Genomic DNA, 16,924 nt, shown 5'->3' with positions numbered 1-16,924 from the left:
GAGCCTCTCTCCTCCCCTCCAGCATCCACACTCACACACCGTCCAACACAAACATGTTGCATTAGCGACTGGGAATTTATATCGCTCCCGCACTGGTAAAGTAGCCGTTCCTCAGTGTGGGCACAGGGCTCCATCAGTCTTCTGCACAGCCTGTCGTTCACGGCCGCACAGCACCGAGGCCTGCCTCCGAATGCACCCAAAGCTGCGACACAAGCAGGGAATTACAGCAGGACTCTCCTGAGTTTATCACACACACACACACACATTAAACCCAACTCTGAAAAGCTCTTTAGTATCTCATTTTCCGGGGTGTTAATAAAATGACTTTACTGAGAGAAGAAGCATTGTGAGGATGAGGACAGCTCAACATTTGTGTTGGTTATTTATCTGTTTGATATCTATGCTCACTAAATATAACACTAGCTGTTAAGTGTTGTATAGATTAATTAATTAATCTGCACTCAAAATATTGTCTACTTTGTTTGTTTTATTTTCCTTTGGTTGAATGGTTGTAAATGCGAGGTACTGACAGTGAGATACCTCTCAATCCAGCTGCGTGTCCTCTACAATTACCCCACAACAGATCATTTTGAAATATAAAATAATATAAACTGAATAATTTGTAAGTCTTAAGATAGCACATGCTTCACCGCTAAATCTGTCTCATAGCTGTTGTTATAGCTTTTCCATCTGGATGTGAACAACCTGAAAAAATAAAAATAAAATCTACATGTGCATGTTCCAGAACAAATTTTGAACACTGACTACGGATAAATAAAAGTGAAGACATGGCTTCCGAACATCAGGTTCTCTGGCCGCAGTGTCTATTAAAACCTACATCTGCTGTGTTACAGCTACAGATACTGTCTCAGAACATTTTCAGGGTTTGCTTTGCTACAAATTGCTGTTCCACACTTATTTATACCATTACAAGCCCTTGGCAGGGTCTCATACACTCATCCACTATTTACCAGGTGACGTCAGTTAAAAACATATGGTCCAGGGTTTAGGTCTCAGGACGCTCGAACTCCAGCATGGCAGCCAGTTACCAGGCTTAGAATTTCCATTTTAGCAACACCTCGTCCAGCACACGGTCCTACCACTTTATTATAAAAGCCAGGAATTTGACCCGCCGCAGATCTCCCCGAGCTCCAATGAGCTCCACATTGTACAGAGGTTAGGTCTTCACGGCTCCAGCTGGGCTGCGCCAGGTAGTCCTGCCTACAGCAGCTCGGATTACCCCGATCGTGGGTCAGCGGAGCCCTCCTGGTTCCACTTACAGCCCCATTTCATTATTTCAGATTTATCACTGCCATGTTTGCCAGTCGCTGTGTTTTCCTTCCATATGTTCCGAAGTGTAACTCACAGCATCTAATAATGCACAAACCAAGACGTTTTAAGGGACTGTGAGTTGGAGTTGTTCCCAGGCTGCAGGGATTAGGGGCTCTCAGAGGGGCTGCTGGGTATGGCGGCGAGGTGCTGCCCAAAGGGGAAAGAGGCCAGTCTCAGTGGAGTTATTGCATGGTTGTTGGGTCGTGCATGGAGCAACAGGTAGAGAACAAAAGCAGCAGCATGGATCATTTCCAATTTTAGCAAAGTCACACATGCCATCCCTCCCTGCATTGTTCACCTTAAAGGAAAACATCATCATTGTATCATTATCTCATGTGGCAGTGATTGGCAACAAAGACATATTGATACTACAAAGAATGGGAAATAACAATCCTGTCATGATAACCTGAAACTGATAAATATCAGCCACACAGGGGAAAAGTGAGGTGCAGTATTTCACTCCTCAGTGCATCAAGGACCTGGAAAGTAATCTCTTTGGGGACTCTTGAGGCCATTTAACTCTTGTTTTCTTGCGCCGGAAACTCGGTGGTGGGGGTGTGAGGGCAGGCGACTTGGAACTGGGATGGTGCAAGGAGGGGAAGAAAGCTGGGATTCATCCTACATTACCATAATAGAATTACCGCGGCGAACAAAGCAGGCATTAGTGCGCCCACGGTGGCATTTGGAGGAGATCCATCTCTTTTTCCTCTGCAGGCCAGCTCTGCTCGCTTAAAGAAGAAGGAAAAAAAATAAAAAATCTGGCCTTTCTTCCCCCTTCGTGAGCTCTGGCCGATCGCACCAAGAGGCTTAATGGACACACATGCACATGGACGTGAACACAAGCATGCACAATATGCAAGTTTGCACATGCTTGTCTGTGAGTAACACATGCACTCACGGCTGGCCGGAGCCGTGGCGTTAAGCAGGCAGCTTGACCTGCCCATCAGAGGGGATTACATCTACATAACTCCACAAAACACTGTCAGCACCTGACCCCTCCCTCATCCCGCCTGCATGCCACTTCTTCTGTCATCCTGACTCTGTCCCCAGTCTGTCTCCTCATAAATTCAACCTTTCAGTCCCTCCCTCATGGCTGTCTTGCAGCCCTGTCTAGGAGGCGTTGGTCCAGTCTGATGTAACACATGTCCAGGATGCCAGTGTCTCTCCCAGCTGCGTGCCTTCAGATGTTCTCCAGCGTGAGCAGCGTCCCAACATTCAGCACAGGAATCAGCTCGGTGCACCTGGGAGGAGTTTTCCATGCGCAGAGGATGTCGTGCACGGCAGCTACACGCTGATTTTCCCCAGATTAGACAACATGCAGCGGTGCTGGTGTCAGATTGGTTCAGTGATACGGAGGGGAACATGGCGCCGTCATGCACAAACACAGCAAGCTGTTATGAAATGGACCTGCGACTTCTGTTTGGCTCTCCCTCTCCTGCTGCGACCCACTAACACACACATGCACACACACACGCACACACACACACACACACACACCTCAGCCAGCAGCAGTCACACAGGAGCAGACAAAGTGATTCAATATCATTCGCAAAAAGATTCTGCAGCCTACTTAGTGTCCTGGGTAAATAATACCACATGTTGAAGGAAGCTGACTGACTGAATGAGAAAAAATCAGAAAAATTGAACAATACTCATTTGCAAGGTATTTTTTCTCGTGTGCAGAGGAACAATGTAGCAGACGAACTCACGCTTTTCCAGTAGCTGTGCTTTTGTAACTTCATTACTTGCATTTAAATTGTAATTCTTATTTCTTCTAAAACTTAAAGAGCACTTGTGTGAACTGCAGAACTGCAAAGCCAGTCTCCATAGCAGGACCACCAGAGGAGCTCAGTTAGCCAGACCTCTGCTGCCCCCTAGTGGAAGGACAGCACGTGTCAGTCGTGCTAATGAGTATAACAGTCTAATTTAGGCACGTGACATAACAGATGTGAACCATCCTGACAGCAAAAATATGAGTAACACAGGACTGGTGACATAGAGAAGTCGTTTCAGATGTTTGAGGCATTTATCAGGTGTCTCATGATGCTCTGCTTTCACGTGCTCTGTTACATTTTTGACAATTTCTGATCAGTTAAAGCCTTTGCTTTTTTAAACTCCAGTTGTGGCTACAGCACAAACCCCAAGGAAGGTTGATGAATTTGTAGACTACAACTGGCTCAAGTCTGGTTTAGTTTGGTTCACCTTTCATTCATACAATTGTAATGCACATTTTAAGCTTATGTATTATCTGGAATATGGAAGCTTTGTTTATTTTCACTGAGAAGTCATAAACCTCCAAAAATTAATCCTCAGTTAGAACTTCACAAAATTTCCATCTCACTGTCTAAGAAGGTAAAATATATCTAATTGAACTGAACAACCATCCATCGTCTGCACCACTTCATCTGAGTCTAGTCCCAGCTGACGATGGTGCACCCTGGACAAGTCGCCAGTCCATCATACACCAAAAACAGAGATATAAATGTTATTTTCTACTCACATTCATTCCTATTGATCATAAAGCCGCATCGGTTCAAAATAAATGTACGTTTCTGGACTATGGAAGGAGATAAAACCCAGACATGCTCAGGGAAACTATACAGCTCAGAAAAACCTGGATTTGAACCAGGGATCATCTTGCTTGAGGCCAGACTGCAGACTCCCACTGTGCGGCTCGAGCTCCTTCAAAATGTAGCCATTCAGGAAAATAGCTCAGAGTAAACATGTTGAGACACTTAATATATGAAAAACTGAAGGCTGATACCAGCTTCGGCTTTTGTTCTCTAGTTGCTGAGTGAATTAATTTTATTTGTATAAAAAAATGAAGCTAATCAAACATCAACGTTCTGAAATCTGAAAAAGGGGCTCAACACTGAAATGTGCAGGCTGAACTCAAACCAGTCACGAGCTGCAGTCATACAGACCATCCTGTTATTGATTACAGTCTCAATGCAACCACACAGCCCATGTTTTCCTTTAAAGCCACAGGAGGGGAGAGAGCGAACCCCAACCTGGTCCTCCTCCGGCTGCACAGCACGTGCTTATCCCCAGGAGTGCAGGCCTGCACGGGCCGCAGCAAAACAGTCCCCTCTCCGGGGTCCCCCCTTGCTGCCCCGCTCCCTCGCTCTCCCACACAGGCCACAGTGTGTCTGGTCACGACGACGCCGGGAGGAAACGCACACACTCGGCTTCACTAGAAACCAAAACACGCAGCTCAGTGGAGTCCCCCTGCGCTCACAGGAAGGAGGCCGGGCTAGTTAAACTGGAATCGCGCCGTACATTCAGGCTCTGAGCTTATATTCACACACAGTACAAGCACAAACACACACACATATATGCGCACACACATGCATGACCAGCCAGGCAGGAAATGGGTCAGCTGCAGTACAGGTATCCTTTACATCCTCTACTGGCTCCCACTGTCCACCGATGAAAGGGAATACCGTCGTCTCTGCAGCCGTGGGCCCGGCTGGCCGAGTGTACAGCAGCTTAAAAGAGGCCATTTCCTTTATAATCATCCCTACCTTCCCCTGTGCTAATCTCCCAAAGGATAGTGGCAATTAGCCTGGGGGTAGCAGGGCCTCACTGTAGCAGGGGCATCTATGGCATCTCTATTACCTCATGACCATCCGTTGAAACACATAAAAAAAAAAAAAAAAAAAAAAAAGAGGCACATATACACGAACATTTGGCGGTCGGGCAAGAAGCATGGCTTGGATTATGGGTCCCCCAGAGAGCAATGTGACTACAAGTAAAAGGCTTGGCTGAACTCTTTCTCCTCCATAAAATATGGGTAATGTGTAGTTCATCGTCTTCTTTCTTCATCTCTCTAGCTTATTGTTTCGTGGCTGGTAATTCACTTTGCAGGCCTTGAAAGGGGCTCTCTCTGCAGCGCCGCTTTGCTATTTACACACTCATGCAGAGGTCTGGATGTGCTTTAAGCTTTGTCAACAGCAGCAGAGAGCTTCTTTTGAGGCAGTGTGGCTTGTTAAAACAGCAGCGTGGATTTCCTATCGTACGCGGCATTAATATCATCAGATAAACTGCTGATTCCACTTTGGAAATTTCCCTCAGCACAAAAGGTGTGCCATTTTCACGATGCTTGCATAACTACACCGTCTGTGGGTTTCGAACCTCTTTGTTTCTGTGTCACACACATAATCCTGATCATTCGCCGAGGATTAGCCGCGTAGGATCATAAGTGTGAGCAGGAGCCGCCGGCCGTGCTGCGGTGATTGGCAGAGTTGGCTCCACGCTCCCGACACAATGCTCTCATTGATTCCTCTTCTCCTCCAAGTAACAGTCTCGACCGCAACATGCACACATGGAGGCCACAATAGAGCTGTTTAGGAGATAGCAGGAGCTTTTTAAAAGATTATCCTGTCCGCAAGTCATTACCGGCACTCGATAAGGGTTTGTCATCGTGTGGTAATGTTCCAGAGATCCTGTTGTTCCCCCATCCCGTCTGTGGTCCCCTTCCTCCGTCACTCATGCCTCTCTTAAATGGCAGCAGTGTGGTGTTGTGGTGAGGCGAGGCCACGGTCTGCTGAGCACTGCCAAATTCATCTAAATGGAATCAGATAAAGCTGTGGGCTTGAATACTCTTAACATAAACATCACCTGGAGCCTCAAACACAGGGGGCCCCCGTCAGTAGAGCAGCGCAGCCAATCAGAGCCTGCAAAACACCAGAGGCACTGGAGGGTTTGACCAGTAGCAGAGGCAGGAAGGAGGGAAGGGAGTCACGTCCGACCAATCTGAGGGGCAGCCTGCTGCAGGTATCCCACGAGATCCGGCCGATATCCCAACATGTGGGCGATAACAGGGGATGCGGGTAAGATATTGAGATTGTATGAAGAAAACGGATATGACCTTTACCTGTGGAGCTCAGGTGTCCCGTGGATCAGGCTGGGATTAACTATTTGTCTAAGAAAAGAAAGGCAAGATCAGTGAGCAACAATGACAGCGTGGAGTTTTTGAGATGCAACCGAACACAAAGAAGAGCTGTCAAATCACTGGAACGCTCGCCTATTTTTAAACTCGACTCGAAGAAGAAGTGTGAAGCACAAATCAACTCCGCAACAAATAATTATCACCACACATGCAGCAGCCATTCAACTCTGAACGATTCAGCTGGATGGGAAGCGCGCTGCCTAAAGAAAGCCAACTAAATGTCAAGGTGCTTAGAACACAATGGAAGGTGGGATAATTACAGAGAGGAGGAGAGATGAACTCAATGGTAACTCTCAGCGAGGAGGGGGGAACAACAAAAACTCCAAAAGGAGGAGACAGAGGGGTTTTCAGTAAGTTGAGCGAGCAGGCTTGAACCTGCCCCTCCTAGATAGAGCTATCTGTCAGCAGCAGAGGAGAACGCTCTCATGGGAACTGGATGACCTGCTGTACTTCACCGTCTACACCAGGCAAACACTGCTGATCCTGCCTCTGTTCCGCGGTCTCAGAGAGCCCCCGCTCCAGCGGCCACTCACGCACATGATTGAGAACGAGGATGAGCGAGACCACCGTATATGATTGATTTGGAATAGGGTGTTAATTCCCGCCATATGTGCAAGAAACAGTGAAGGCCGTTGATTTCCATCTGGTAAATGAACGTGAGTGCTCCTCACAGCTCCGGATCCAAGTACACTTAATCTTGTGCTTCTGACGCTGCTTTGAATCTTGTTTCAGACGGAGTGTGTGTGTTTGGGAAGGGGGGGGGGGGGTGTTGCTGTGAGATGTGAGAGCCAAGCGGCAGATGGAAACAAGTCTTCCAGGAAATTAGAAGAAGAGGGGTGTAGCGGGGACATGAGTTGGCACGGTGTCCGCCAGCTTTCTTTAGGTACAAGAAAAGCAGGGGAGACCTTAAAAAGAGGAGGGTCGAAGCAGATGTAAGTTAGAAAAAGGGAAGTACGGAGTGAGGGTGGCTGGAAGGGAGTTGTTATCAGAGCCACGTCGGCTAGCTGGGTGGCAGGCTATGTATAGGCATTGGGACAGAATAGAACGCAGTGGTGAGGCCCTGCATACTGATGGCCTGGCTGTAACGGCTGGATCGGCTCTCCGGCAGTTATTCATTAAGCCATTAAAGGAGCACAATCAAGTCATTTGTGAGGCTTTTCTGTTTCGGACTGTTTTTCTCCTTTTTGTGCTGCTGCGAGAGAGAAGAAACAGAATACACGTCAATGAATAAATCTGAGGAGAAGAAAAGAGTTGAAAACGGTCGGACCTGGGCAGCGAGCTGAGGCCAGCTGTTGGCCCTCCTCCCGAGCTGAAAAGAGCTAATTAATTGCGGAAGTTCCTCACGCAGAAACTAATTCACTTTTAAGACAGTTTGATAAATGTACAAACAGTCAAATTCAATCTACCTGGCTTGGGAATTAAACAGGGTAACTGAAAGGAGCACTTGGGGCAACAGGTTTTGCACAAAGATTCCCACTGCACCTCAGCTCACACTGAGACAAGAGCGCCCTCTTGTGTGGAAGCAAAACGCTGAAAACATCATGTTAATAATATTGAGTTTATTGCCATCCATATATACATATATTTTCCTTCTGTTGATTTTGTTTTGTTTTTTTTTAAATCAGATATCTTTAAAGCATGAGCATCACTGTGTAAACAATGAACAAAGAACACTGGGAAAAAGCTAAAGTTCAACAACATTACAATGACTTATCCTCATAGGAAATATACTGCTGAAGACTTGACTCTGTTGAGAAACACAGCTCGTCTCTCGGGAATTGTTCTTTTTTTAATATATATATATATATATATATATATATATATATATATATATATATATATATATATATATATATATATGAGTCCATTTAAATACAAAGGAAAGCAGCAAAGTGTTAATCAAACTGGAACGCACATGGCGGCTCTGCAATACTGACGTGATGAGAGGAGATCACACACCAACAGAGAAACTGCCGAGGGATCTGGGCTGTGTGTGAACTGCCATCGTACAGTAAGTCAGTGAGCTCTGTGAAACGCACACGCAGGATCAACGTGTGGTGGCCCCGAAATAGGCCTGGGTTGCCATAGTGACGATGATTGGAATTAATAGACACATGGAAAAGAAAAGAAAAAAAAAAAAACAGTGCGGATGTGTTTATGAAACACAATAAACGTATGAAATAATAATAATAAAAAAAAAGGTCCCAGGAGTTACTGTCTTGTTTCAGGAATACTGAACACATCACAAGCAGAACAAAACACGAAAAATCACTTCACGTCTTTGTGTTGTGGCATACTTCAGTTTGATTATCAGGACAGTCTTGTACAAAGAAGGCAAAAGAATAACACCAGAAGATAGGCGGGCAGATATTTTTCTGATTGTAATGGACGACAGTGAGAGCAGCACAGATCACCGTTTCTGCGAGAGAATGACGCTTCGAAGGAGCTACTACACATCTGGACAGCTCAACTTGTTACACGCACTAAGGAACAACTTTATTTTACAAACATCAAAGTATACCGCCTCTTGAGCCTTCATGAAGAAAAAAAAAAAAAAATCAATTTGGATTAATGGAATAGATTAATGAGCAACCAATATCCATTTAACTGAAGTTAAACTCTGTATAAGCTAATTAAATTGCCTCATGGTCCAGTTCCTGTGCCCCCTGCACCGGGAGATAATGTGCTAATAAGTGAAGGCTGGTCTGGTTATCCAGTTTTACTGCTATCCAACAATTACAGCTACAGTGGCTGCTGTGGATAAAGGGTTTATCTCCTGTGAAAATATGTCACAGCCGGACAGACGGTCATGTGAATTCTCACTTAAACTATGTAGACACTGGCTAAATCAAGTGCATTTTCAAAATGCGGCGAGGAGGCTTTTATTTGGGGAGGAATTCAATTTGCTACATCTTATCTCGGCAAGCGGGAGCCCGCGGAGCAACAACACATCTTTGAAATAATTCACACAGGCACACAAAATAAGGCTCAACAGGCATCCGTCAAAATCCAATCAAACGGTTTGAATTCATTAACCACAACACCAAGGCGAGGACGACGAGTGTGTCGAAGGAATGAGGAAACTAAGTGCGTCTCTTTTGGGGCCGTTGCATGCTTACACACATGAGCACAAACACACCCACACACACACACACACACACACACTGGTCATACCGAACGCTGAGAAATGTCAACCTCATTATAAACACAATCCAGTGATAAACAGACAACTTCACACAGACTGAACTCCAAACTGAGGCTCCTGCTTGGTGTGGAGTTTATGACCAAAACTCTCCAGGAAACTGATTTCTCCCAAAATGTTTGATTGGCTGAGGAGAGACTCAATGGTTGACTTTTGACCTACACCTAAAAAAGAAGAAGAAGAAAAAGAAAAAGTCATCCATTCTCTTCTAAAACCTCCCATGTCTGAGGTCACTCGGTGCTCTCCTGGCCCAGCTCCACCTCCTCCTCGCCAAGAATCACTTCTGGCGCGCCGCCTTCTCCCTGGAACAGCTCCTCCATCAGCTGCTCGCCGGCGCTGCCGGCCCGTGACGCCCACAGAGCGGCGCCCTCCCGCAGGCCGAGGGAGCGCAGCAGGCGTGCATAGTCCAAAAACGCTGCTTCGATGAGTTTATGTGCAGACGGGGGGGTCAAGGAGGAACACGAGACCACAGTGCAATCAGGGCAACAGCAAAGCTTTAAAGATGACTCAATGAAAACGGAAGATTTGATTAAATGGAAATGAAAATGTTGTGTACTTTTTTTTTGTGCATCATTACAACAAAACACTCAAAATGTCAGTACTTATTTATTACTATAGCTGTATTTATCTTATGCAGCAAAGATACTGTAAAAAGCAATTTTACCTCCTATACACTATCAGCAGAGAGAGGGATAACCGAGGCCAAGAGTGACAGGAGGTCTACTGTTTTGTCCCTTGATGTAGTATGATCGACTGACTGGAGTACAGGTGTAGAGGTAATTAATTAGTATGTAAATTGACGGTTTTAAGCAATAATTGGTCATAAAATGTGATCCGATAGAAAATCTATGTCTCAAATATAGGGGGTGTTGTAGTGACTTCAACTCTCGCAGTGAATGGCCTTCGGGGCGCAGTAATGGCCTTTCAAAAAGGATATTAGAGGAGTCGTTGGCCTCCATCACCCCAGACTTCAGACAGGCTTCGATGAAGAGGGCGGCGCGATCAAAGTGCCTCATGCTACACAGGAGGAGGAGGGCGGGAGAGAAAGACACAGGAGGTGAGCGCTATTGTCAGAGAGCACTATCATCCCCGCCTTGATGTCAGTGATCCTAAAGCATACATCAGCCCTGTCGAGCTGATGCCTCTCTTATTCCCTGAGAGCGCGCTTCGCTGCCAGAGGCGTTTCAGAACATGAGCTGTCAAGGAGGCGGGCCGAGAGACCAACAGCAGATCGATGCTGAGGTAAAAGAGGCAGGGTCAGACCATAATACACACCGTGATCTGTCCTTCAAGGTACTCAGGAAATAAAGGGCTGCAAGAAACGAAGGCACACTGGAGTGTCTGAGTCACCACATAAAAAGAAAGATTCGCCGCTCATTTTTGTGTATAGATTTGTGTGGATGTCGACTGCAGAGATTTTGCATTAAATTCTGACGGTTTCATTTTCCATTTGCGAATCCAAAGAACTTGCCCGGGTTTTCTACTCACCTGTGGAGCATCTCTCCCACTTTGTAAAAGCAGCCCAGCGACAGCAGCACCAGAATGGCTTTGGATTTGTGGTTGACCTGCGGAGAGCACAGGTGTTCTGCCCAGCGCTTCAGCACATCCGAGCTCTCTGCTGGGTTCAAGCGCACCTGCAAGCACAAACCAAACACTGACTCCGCTGTCCTGCTGGGAAATCCACACCGACAACTCAGAAACATGCCAGAGTGCAAGAACACAGAGGCGGTGGGCAGTCTACAGGTTCGAGCTTCTGTCTCAATTCAAGTCAAAAGTCTTCCAAACTTCACATCGGTAAATTAGCAATGGCTTGCTTTTTTTATTATGTGTTTAAAGATTTCGACCACCATGTACACCTCTTAATGCTAACTGACCTATCACACACACGTACGTACAAATCATAATGAATTCACACACTAAAATAGCTTGTATGAAAAAAAAAATAAAATTATTCTTGTTCTCATAAAAAGTTTGAATGTCACTCAAACTTGTGCCAGGACCCAACTTCTTTAATTTTCCCTCCTCATAAATATATTCTCTCTCCATTTATCCATCCAGCCTGCCATGCTGCTTCATCTGATCCCGGAGCAACACGCAGCTTCCTAAAAACAAGCTCCAGCAGGGGCTCTCCTGCTATTTTGGAGCGTCTAATTAATTCAGACATACTTTCTTTAAATTATTCGCAAATGTATGCGGCGCCTGGGTGCAATGCAAACATGACCCGGTACGTGACGTTTCCTCTTGATGGATGCCGTCACGCTGAGTTACCTTCGCCAGCCAAGCGGCTCGGTTCCACTCCCCGTAGGTCTGCAGGTAGCGACAAGCGTCCGCTGCCTTGTCAATCAGACACAGCAGCTGAACTCCCTCTGACAAACGGCACAAGTGGACAAGTTAGACACGAGTGTGAGACAGAGGGTAGACGGCAGATGAGAACCCAACGTAGTCAGCTCAGTCCAAACAGCTCTGACACTGATACACATATAAGATATAAGAATAGCCAATAATATCCTTCTTAAGGCACTTTCAAAGCTGAAACACCCACACACTAAACGCTTCCTCGTCTCATATAACATAGATGATCTCTGATATCAGACAAATGCAAACAAACGCTACCTGCTAGCTTCCCATTGGCAATCATGTTGGTGGCCACCAGCTTGATTGTGGACTGTGAGGGTCCTGAGGAGGTGATGGTGGTCACCAGGCAGGCCTTGAGCGAATCGCAGTAGTAGCTGGGGTTGTCTGCGCTCGTCTCCAACAGCAGCTGCACCGCCCTGTCCGTCTGTCAGCGGCCGACAACACAGAGTTATGAGATTGTCAGAGGACCGAGCATGGAGACAGAAATGAGGTGTTAACAGCTGTGGCTGGTGATGGCGAGCGCGCGCGCGCGTGTGTGTGTGTGTGTGTGTGTGTGTGTGTGTGTGTGTGTGTGTGTGTGTGTGTGTGTGTGTGTGTGTGTGTGTGTGTGTGTGTGTGTGTGTGTGTGTGTGTGTGCGTGCGTGCGTGCGTGCGTGCGTGCGTGCGTGCGTGCGTGCGTGCGTGCGTGCGTGTGTGTGTGTGTGTGCGTGCGCGTGCAGGACGATATGGAATTGCAAGAGGAAATTATGTTTATTATCGTGCTTTTCATCTGGTGTAGATGAAGGCTGCGGCTCTCGCCGGGGTCGGTGCAGACCGGCCTCCGCCCGCCGGCCTGCTGGATTGCTGCTCCACCAGCGCACAGTCTGCTGATTGCAGCCGCTGATTAGATGGAGTGTGGCGATATGGAGAGCGGCGAGGGGGTGATGCTGGTCCCCAGAGGCTCAAACAGCTTGGACAAAGGCAGCTTTATTTGCACTGATACAACCTTTTTATAACTAAATGTATACGTTGGCACAATGAAAAGGGAGACTTGTAGTTGTGAGACAAGTTAGTGAGATGAGAATTTAATGTAGTTACAATATGGCACTAATGCGAGCAGTAACTCTAAATTCATGCTTTATTTCTGACTATTATAATGTATGCTAAATCTATTTTTATTCTTATGACTGAATGTTTTAGCACTTGCTGCATTCATTTTACATATTGTTCATTTTACATTATTAAACTGACAATTTAACATGGCACGGATAATAGAAACAGAAGCACATGATGTCCATTCATAACAAGATAAGAACCGTATATAACTGTTATGGCTAGAATTTTTGTTTTTAAGTGCAGCGATTAAGTGCTTCTGTCACTTTTTGATCACTTTAGCTCATCTGTGTTATTTTTTTCCACGAGACTTTAAATATCTAAAATTCATTAGTTTAAGTCATGCCACAAGTGAAATGACTTTAGATCAATTTGTGCAGGAACGATTGATTGATTTTCAAGCTTATGAAGCTTTGACTGTATGTTTACTGGTGTGTGGAGAATGAATTTGATGAAGCTCCTTCAAATTTACTTGAGTTGACTTTAGTTCCTCACAGAACTCAGAAAGTTCTCAGACAGTTTTGTGTTGTTGGTTGTGATTGAAAACCAGCCGGTGTTGCATATTGTGGGTGTGCATCTGCCACGAGGGAACCACTGAGCTAACACTAGATCTCTTTAAATGATGTGACGGACTAAAAAAATTCATACTTATCACTAAATCCTACGACACTAAATCCCACAACAAATTCCTACGACACTCAATTTACATCAAACGAACTGCGAACTGATCAGGAATATCAAATACTGGAATAAAGAGCCTCCCTTGCAGCCTGCTTGGACTGAAAAGTCACCAGTAGTGGGCATTTGCAGTACTCACCTGACCCAGCAGGAGGAGCTGGTCAGCACATTTCTTAGTGTGCTCATAACTGGAGCGCTTCACCTCCTGAAGGTGAACCCGGTCCAGCTGGAACTTCTGCGGAGCACGTCAAGGAGCAAGTTAGTGCACTTCTGTCAAAGTGTGTGAGAGTTTTGCAGAGAGACACAATAAGAAACTGCTGCACTCATTTGATATCACACTTGAGGGTAATAATGAGGAAAAAAAAAAAAGCGAGAGAGAGATAGATTTAGGGAGACAATTTTAGGATTACAAAGTCCAGAGCTGGAGAGTGTCATTATAAAGTTTTTTAAATATTCAGTAGTTTCTGTGGAGCCAGAGCCTCCTGTGCTAGATTTCATTTTTCGGTGGCTGTTCCTTCATTATTTCATTAGCTGTCTCCCTGATGGGAGATCTCAGCGTGCACACGACAGGCATGAAAGCCGAAAAAGACCAATCTGTTTCATGAAGCAGACGGAAACAATGAGAAGAGAAAGAGATAGGATCACAGTGGAAAATATTAGTGACTCAATGTATGTGTGCACACAGTTGTATCTATAACTATCGCGCAGCCTCGCTTTTAAAGTTTTGTGATCTTTATTATGATGAAAGCCACAGCTGTGGGCATAAATCCTGACAGAGATACCAAATGAGTTTAGGAACTTCAGAGCTGTGTGCTCTGTATCGGGAGGCTTGGATATTGGTAATTACAGCCGGGCTGCTACCAGCGGAGCTGCTTTATGACAACAGGAGCCTCGTGCTGCTGGAAACCAGGAACGCTCTTTGAGAGTCCCAACTTTTACCATCACAGCCTGGACCCTCATTAACAACAAGTAAAACTTGGTGAAAACTCAATGTTGCATAATCTAGAAAACACTTAAAGAACAAAAAAAAAAAAAATCTGCAGGCTTATTTCGAGACTTTTTAATTGGACCTCTGCCGGTATTTTGCAACTTGAAAACTTCAGGCTAGTAAAAAGGTCTTTGACAGAGCTAATAGTGTTGAGCTGATAAAGGTAGGTGTTCTCTCTTTTATCTTCATTATTTTAAAAAAGAGGAGGGGAGGAATAAATAACAGTCGACCCACAGCATCCCCAAAAAACATCTATCTTCCGTTGCACAGTGGGACAACTTTCTAATTACCTTCCCACAATTTTCCCAGACTATCCGAGTGATTTTCGCAGTCTGGACACACAAACAATGTGGGACTCATCACTGCTGCAAAATGGAAAAAAAGATAACCATTACATGAAAAAAAAACTGCAGAAGGATGAAGCTGTGTATTCGTTTGAAGAGGTTTGCTGCTTCTTCGTTTTCTGGATGGGAGTGATGTTGTCAAACACAGCAGAGGAGGACCAATCTGTGGATGTCCTTTCAAAAAAAAACTTCTCAAAAACTCTTCAGGAACAAACTAGTTTGATTAAAGTAGAAAGAAAGAAGATTGCGGTGATGGCTCTAAAAAGCTTTGGATGTTGGTTCAGCTGTGTCACCAGCAGGACTCAGATCTGAGCAAAATACAAACAACAAAGGAAGTTTTTTGTTTTTTAAATAAATGAGTGTATCCACATGTGGATGAGAATCTCTCTGAGGAAATGTCAGAGGAATTAAATGTAGAGGGGAACGAAGCGAGGGACGGATTTGACCTTAAAGGCTGTGAGCTGGTTTCCTTAAAGACCGGAGCTTAGCGATACAACAGAGGAGACGCACAAAGTTTTGGATGTTGACACTGCGGGGCGACGAGGGACGGGCTGATTGTTTCTGCTTCAAGATATCAACTGTCTCTGGACGACACCACAGATGGGAATTTTTTTTCTTTTATTTTATATTATCTGCTTTCATCATGTGTCTTTGTTCTTATTTTCCAAGCTCACCAAGGGCGTCAAGACACAGAGCAGGTCACCGTTTCCCCCGTTTGACTGACCTGGAAGTAGGAGCTCTCACACAGGACATCGTGGCAGATGTCCAGGTGGTTATGAGGGGACGCTTGACTTCCTTCGCTCGGGGCCTGCCCCTCTGCGGTGGACACGCTCAGCTGGCGAGCTTGTGCGAATGACTGGAGGTAGTGGGACGCCACCGTCCAGAAGTGAAGGTCGGATTCATCCCCGAAGAGCCTGCGGATCACAACCAGAGCAAATCAGCTGAGGTTCCACTGAACTCTGCGGGCCGTTCCATCACCTCCTGTGTTCATTAATGACCGCGGGTGTATCTCCCAGCCCACGTCTCGATCTTTCAGCGCGGCTCCCCTCCTCCTGCCGCCTTTTTCCCTCCACCCTTTACTTCCCTCGGCCTCTTTTAACATATCTGAACCGGCACACAGCTGTTGCTAGGTTACCTTGAGACGTTAACAATAGTGTGAAGCTCGAACCACCAGATGTAGAGGCGAAATCATCAGCCCTTTGTGTACAAAGTAAGGCAACAGCATTTCAGGGGTGAAAAAAAAAAGAAAAAAAAAAGATCCTTTGGACTTTCCAGGTAAATCATGGCTTTAATAACACAATGCAAACAGGGGAGAAGATATTGCGTTCCTGCTCAGACTGGCTGATCTAGATTTGTCAGTGGCTCGAGGGAAATGAGAAATGAAGCCGAGATGAGATCAGAGTCGCTGACACCGGCTTTCATGTCATGCGTTTTTGTAGAATTTCAACAAAAAAAAAATCACACTGTTCGGGTACAACCACAGAAAGCAATTAGTCTGTCAGATAATTGAAGTGTTGTGTGAAAATTATTCCGACTGAGCTCACAACATTACAAAATATGCGGCGTATTCATTGGAGGTATTTACCCAACTAATCAGCTAATCACAAGGCAGGACATTCAAGCATGCAGACATAGTTCAGAGGGTCTTTAAAGGTTCAAATCAACTATGACAGGTTCCCGATAAGCATTTCAGAAACTGCTGACCTGCAGGAATATTCACACACACAAACATCTCCACGAATTACATGAAAAAAAAAGAAGAAGCAAGGAGCTGAAATTCTCAGAGACAGGATGCCTTCTGTAGGAATGGTCGAAGACAAATGGTCTCATTTCTTATTACTTCAGAATTTAGAGGATCTGAAAAGTGATATCTCTTTGAATAATTCAAAGTCAACCTCTAACTATACACAAGAAGTTAAAAAGAAATGTCTGGGGGATTATTTTTGCAGTAAAAGTTTATGTCAGGAATTCTCAAAACAATG

At 45.4% G+C, this 16,924-nt stretch overlaps 1 protein-coding gene across 1 annotated transcript in view; it reads right to left on the bottom strand.

Annotated features, from left to right (window-relative positions):
* Positions 1 to 7,867: 7,867 nt before the first annotated feature.
* The window catches only part of wdr11 (WD repeat domain 11), a 66,918-nt gene continuing 57,861 nt past the window's right edge, over positions 7,868 to 16,924 (bottom strand). Inside the window, exons 23-29 of the mRNA XM_030106229.1 lie at positions 15,667 to 15,856; positions 13,750 to 13,845; positions 12,099 to 12,264; positions 11,754 to 11,851; positions 10,974 to 11,119; positions 10,423 to 10,502; positions 7,868 to 9,918 (exon numbers count right to left, since the gene is read on the bottom strand). Coding sequence (XP_029962089.1) covers positions 9,716 to 9,918; positions 10,423 to 10,502; positions 10,974 to 11,119; positions 11,754 to 11,851; positions 12,099 to 12,264; positions 13,750 to 13,845; positions 15,667 to 15,856 — 979 coding nt within the window. The 3' untranslated portion in view covers positions 7,868 to 9,715. The remainder of the gene's footprint in view (positions 9,919 to 10,422; positions 10,503 to 10,973; positions 11,120 to 11,753; positions 11,852 to 12,098; positions 12,265 to 13,749; positions 13,846 to 15,666; positions 15,857 to 16,924) is intronic.

This window comes from Salarias fasciatus, chromosome 13 (genome assembly GCF_902148845.1).
Source record: "Salarias fasciatus chromosome 13, fSalaFa1.1, whole genome shotgun sequence".
Taxonomy (NCBI): domain Eukaryota; kingdom Metazoa; phylum Chordata; class Actinopteri; order Blenniiformes; family Blenniidae; genus Salarias; species Salarias fasciatus.
Note: the sequence above shows the minus strand (reverse complement) of the source record. Positions and strands in the feature narration are given on the sequence as shown.